This window comes from Lathyrus oleraceus, chromosome 1, assembly GCF_024323335.1.
Source record: "Lathyrus oleraceus cultivar Zhongwan6 chromosome 1, CAAS_Psat_ZW6_1.0, whole genome shotgun sequence".
NCBI classification, from domain to species: Eukaryota; Viridiplantae; Streptophyta; class Magnoliopsida; order Fabales; family Fabaceae; genus Lathyrus; species Lathyrus oleraceus.
In genome coordinates this window covers 72,320,997-72,325,042 of record NC_066579.1, presented here as the reverse complement: position 1 = coordinate 72,325,042, position 4,046 = coordinate 72,320,997, and the positions used below count along the sequence as shown (strand labels likewise).

The 4,046-nt window shown below is 40.9% G+C and overlaps 1 protein-coding gene across 1 annotated transcript; it reads left to right on the top strand.

Annotated features, from left to right (window-relative positions):
* Window positions 1-448: 448 nt before the first annotated feature.
* On the top strand, window positions 449-3,726 carry LOC127116168 (leucine-rich repeat extensin-like protein 4). The gene has a single exon (XM_051047364.1). The coding sequence runs from the start codon at window positions 756-758 to the stop codon at window positions 3,090-3,092; it is 2,337 nt and encodes a 778-aa protein (XP_050903321.1). The 5' UTR covers window positions 449-755; the 3' UTR covers window positions 3,093-3,726.
* Window positions 3,727-4,046: the final 320 nt, after the last annotated feature.

Sequence of the window (4,046 nt, the reverse complement as noted above, 5' to 3'; positions counted from 1 at the left end):
AAAAATGAATATAGTATACATACAGAAATATTAATATTATGTATTTTAAAATAATAAATTTAATTTTAAGAAAATTGATTTTGTCATTTTTAATCGTAGTAGCGCGGTTTTTTTTATTTGTTTGTATATTTTTATATACAATTTTGATTATATTTAAATAAATTAAACACTAAATAAAACTTTAATAAAAAAATCTTAATCTTTTATTTATATGTTTTAATTTTTTTTAAATCGATAAATTACATAAATTATTTTGAGATGAGAGAATTTTCTTAGTCTTGCATTTTTTTTCTACCACAAAAATAAATCACAAATATAAAATTGACAAAAGTAAGAGATAAATAAATAAAATAATAAAACAACCAAAAATAGAAACATTGAATATAAAAAAAAGTTAGTCTAGAGGGAAAAAAAAAAGAGAATCTGGTGGGCTTTGAGCTGTGATTTAGCTGTCTCTTAGATGAATTATTTCATCTCCACTCTCACACTCTCTCTCTTCACACACTCATATACACCTTCACACACAGTTCCAAATTTCCTAGAAACCAAAAACAATTCTTCATCTTCTCTCTCCACCTCTCTCACAACCAAACATTCATAAGCTACCACATTTGCCATATCCATTTCTCTCAGATCTCACTAACTCACAAAACCCACTTCAAATCCATTACAAGAAAAGAAAAACCTTATAAACATTCACAACTGTTTTTCTTTTTCTTCTTCTTCTCTCTCTTTTTTCAGATGCCTCATGTGAGATGAGGAGAAAACAGCATTATTCGAATCCGTCGTGTGTTTTTGTTCTTCTTTTTTCATTCTTCCTAGGTTTAACAACACTAGTCTCTTCTGCTGTTTCATCGTATCATGTCTCAGATGGGTCCCTCACGGATGCTGAAACGATGTACATCAAACATCGACAACTTCTTTACTACAGAGACGAGTTTGGCGATAGAGGTGAAAATGTTACGGTGGATCCATCACTAGTTTTTCAAAACGACCGCATCAAAAACGCTTACGTGGCGTTACAAGCTTGGAAACAAGCTATTCTTTCTGATCCAAACAACTGCACCGTTGATTGGGTGGGTTCCAATGTGTGCAGCTACACTAATGTTTTCTGTGCACCTGCATTGGATAACCCTCAGATCCAAACGGTTGCCGGAATCGATCTTAATCACTGTGATATCGCCGGATATTTGCCGGAGGAGCTTGGTTTGTTAACTGATCTTGCTCTTTTTCATGTCAATACCAACAGATTCTGTGGAACGGTTCCTCATAAATTTGAGAAGCTCAAAATCTTGTTCGAGTTGGATCTAAGTAATAACCGCTTTGCCGGAAAGTTTCCGGAGGTTGTTCTCCGGTTACCCTTGTTGAAGTTTCTAGATCTGAGGTTCAATGAGTTTGAAGGTACGGTTCCGAAGGCGCTTTTTGATAAAGATTTGGATGCGATTTTCATCAATCATAACAGATTTGTTTTCGATTTACCGGATAATTTTGGTAATTCGCCGGTTTCGGTGATTGTTCTGGCGAATAACCGTTTCCACGGTTGTTTTCCGGCGGGGATAGGAAACATGACGAATTTGAACGAGATTATTGCGATGAATAACGGTTTGCAATCGTGTTTGCCGGCGGAGATAGGGTTGTTGAAGAATTTGACGGTGTTTGATGTTAGTTTTAACAAATTGTTGGGACCTTTGCCGTCGGCGATTGGAAATGCGGTGGGTTTGGAACAGTTGAACGTGGCGCATAATATGCTTTCTGGTCAGATTCCGGAGAGTATTTGTGCGTTGCCAAATTTGGAGAACTTTACTTATTCGTATAATTTCTTTACCGGCGAACCACCACGGTGCTTGGCTTTACCGGCTTTTGATGATGAACGTAACTGTTTGCCGGCAAGAAAGAATCAACGGTCGGCGAGGGAATGTAAGTCGTTTTTGTCTCACCCTATTGATTGCAGCTCTTTTAGGTGTAAAGCTTTTGTTCCTTCTTTGCCTTCACCACCACCTTCTCCCCCTGTTGTTGTTATTCCACAATCTCCTCCTCCACCGGTTCTTTCACCACCACCGCCAGTTATCATCCCTCCACCTTCGCCCGTGTTTTCTCCACCACCTCCACCTCCGCCTGTGTTGTCTCCACCACCTCCACCTCCACCAGTATATTCACCGCCGCCTCCTCCTCCATCACCGCCTCCTCCTTCACCTCCACCACCTCCTCCTCCAGTGTATTCTCCACCCCCACCTCCACCATCACCTCCACCACCTTCTTCCCCACCACCACCTCCACCAGTGTATTCTCCACCACCACCTCCACCTTCACCCCCACCACCCTCTCCACCTCCTCCAGTTTACCCACCACCTCCACCTCCACCACCGCCGCCGCCACCTCCAGTAAATTCACCACCCCCTCCTGTTAACTCACCACCTCCTCCAAGTCCTCCACCACCCTATTGTGTTAGGTCTCCGCCACCTCCACCGCCCAATTCACCACCTCCACCAGCTCCTGTATTCTCCCCACCACCACCTGTACCTTACTATTATAGCTCACCGCCTCCACCACCATCTCAGTCTCCTCCACCACCACCTCATTCCCCTCCACCACCCCCTCATTCCCCTCCCCCACCTCACTCTCCTCCACCACCTGTTTATCCGTATTTATCACCGCCACCACCTCCAGTTCACTCGCCTCCACCACCAGTCCATTCACCACCACCACCATCTCCACCACCTTGTATAGAACCCCCACCACCACCTCCTCCTTGTGAAGAACAATCACCTCCACCTCCTCCCCATCAAACACCTTATCTCCCACCACCGTCCCCATCACCACCACCAGTCTATTCCTCTCCACCACCAGCACCAGTTTATTCCTCTCCACCACCACCAGTTCATTACAACTCACCACCACCACCAACAGTCTATTCTTCACCTCCACCGCCAGTTCATTACAATTCACCACCACCACCACCACCAGTCTATTCTTCACCTCCACCACCAATTCAATACAATTCACCACCACCACCTACACCTGTATATGAAGGGCCATTACCACCAGTCTTTGGAGTCTCGTATGCATCACCACCACCACCACCCTTTTATTAATTCTTTTGAGAACTTCTCCTCTTACCCCTTTACCCTCTCCACCACCAACCTCTATAACACTTCAAAGTTCACATTTTTATCAAATTCAGTCATATCATATGCATGCATGAATGCAATGCTCGAGTGTTAGGGGAAAATCAAATCAAATTACAATAAACCAAGAGAAAACCTAGAAGGGTTGTGTCAGGAAGCAACATAATTTAGTCCTTGTTTGTGGGTCAATAGATAAAGGGGAAGAAAAATGGTGAACACGAGGTTATGGTGGATTGAGTAATATAGGTATGAGGAAAATGTCTCTGTCCCATATTGATTTGAATTGTTATGAATATTCAAGTTGTGTAATAAAAATGGCTGAGAAAGAAGATTAGGTTTCAGAGGAAAAACATGTATCTATGGGAATGAATGAATTTGGAGACCATGACACCATAATTCAGGGCCTGCAAAGATCAGTGTGTGGCACTTTCTGCTACTGCTGCTGTTCTTGTTTGTGGAGTTTATTGTTATTGTCTCTTTTATATCATACTTTTTTTACTTATTTTTTTATTTTTGTTTCTTTTGCATTGCAATTTATAGTATAATTTATGAACATTTTACTTGTATTGATTTTCTGAATTGAGGTTATTCCTTTCTCTTAGCACTGTCTCAAATATTTCTCTGTTATCAGAAGCTTCTGTATGCATGTTTTTGCTTCCCCTTTAATGTTTCTCTGCATTCACCTTCCATATTTTATAAGTTTTTCCATCTCTAATATGTCTTTGAACTGAATACTAGTATCTCCTAAACGAGCTCTGAACACTATTCTTCTCACACCGACATATGCAATTACATTCTTATTTAGAACATGCGAAAATTAGAACATTTGAGGAATAATTATGATCGAAGCGTAACAAAGAAATAAGTATGATGTTTATATATTTAATTTTCAAAGCAATAATTAAAGTGGAGCTAGTCCTT

Bases quoted from the DNA above. Each gene is read 5' to 3' on its own strand.
- LOC127116168 (XM_051047364.1), top strand. From the start codon at position 756: ATGAGGAGAAAACAGCATTATTCGAATCCGTCGTGTGTTTTTGTTCTT.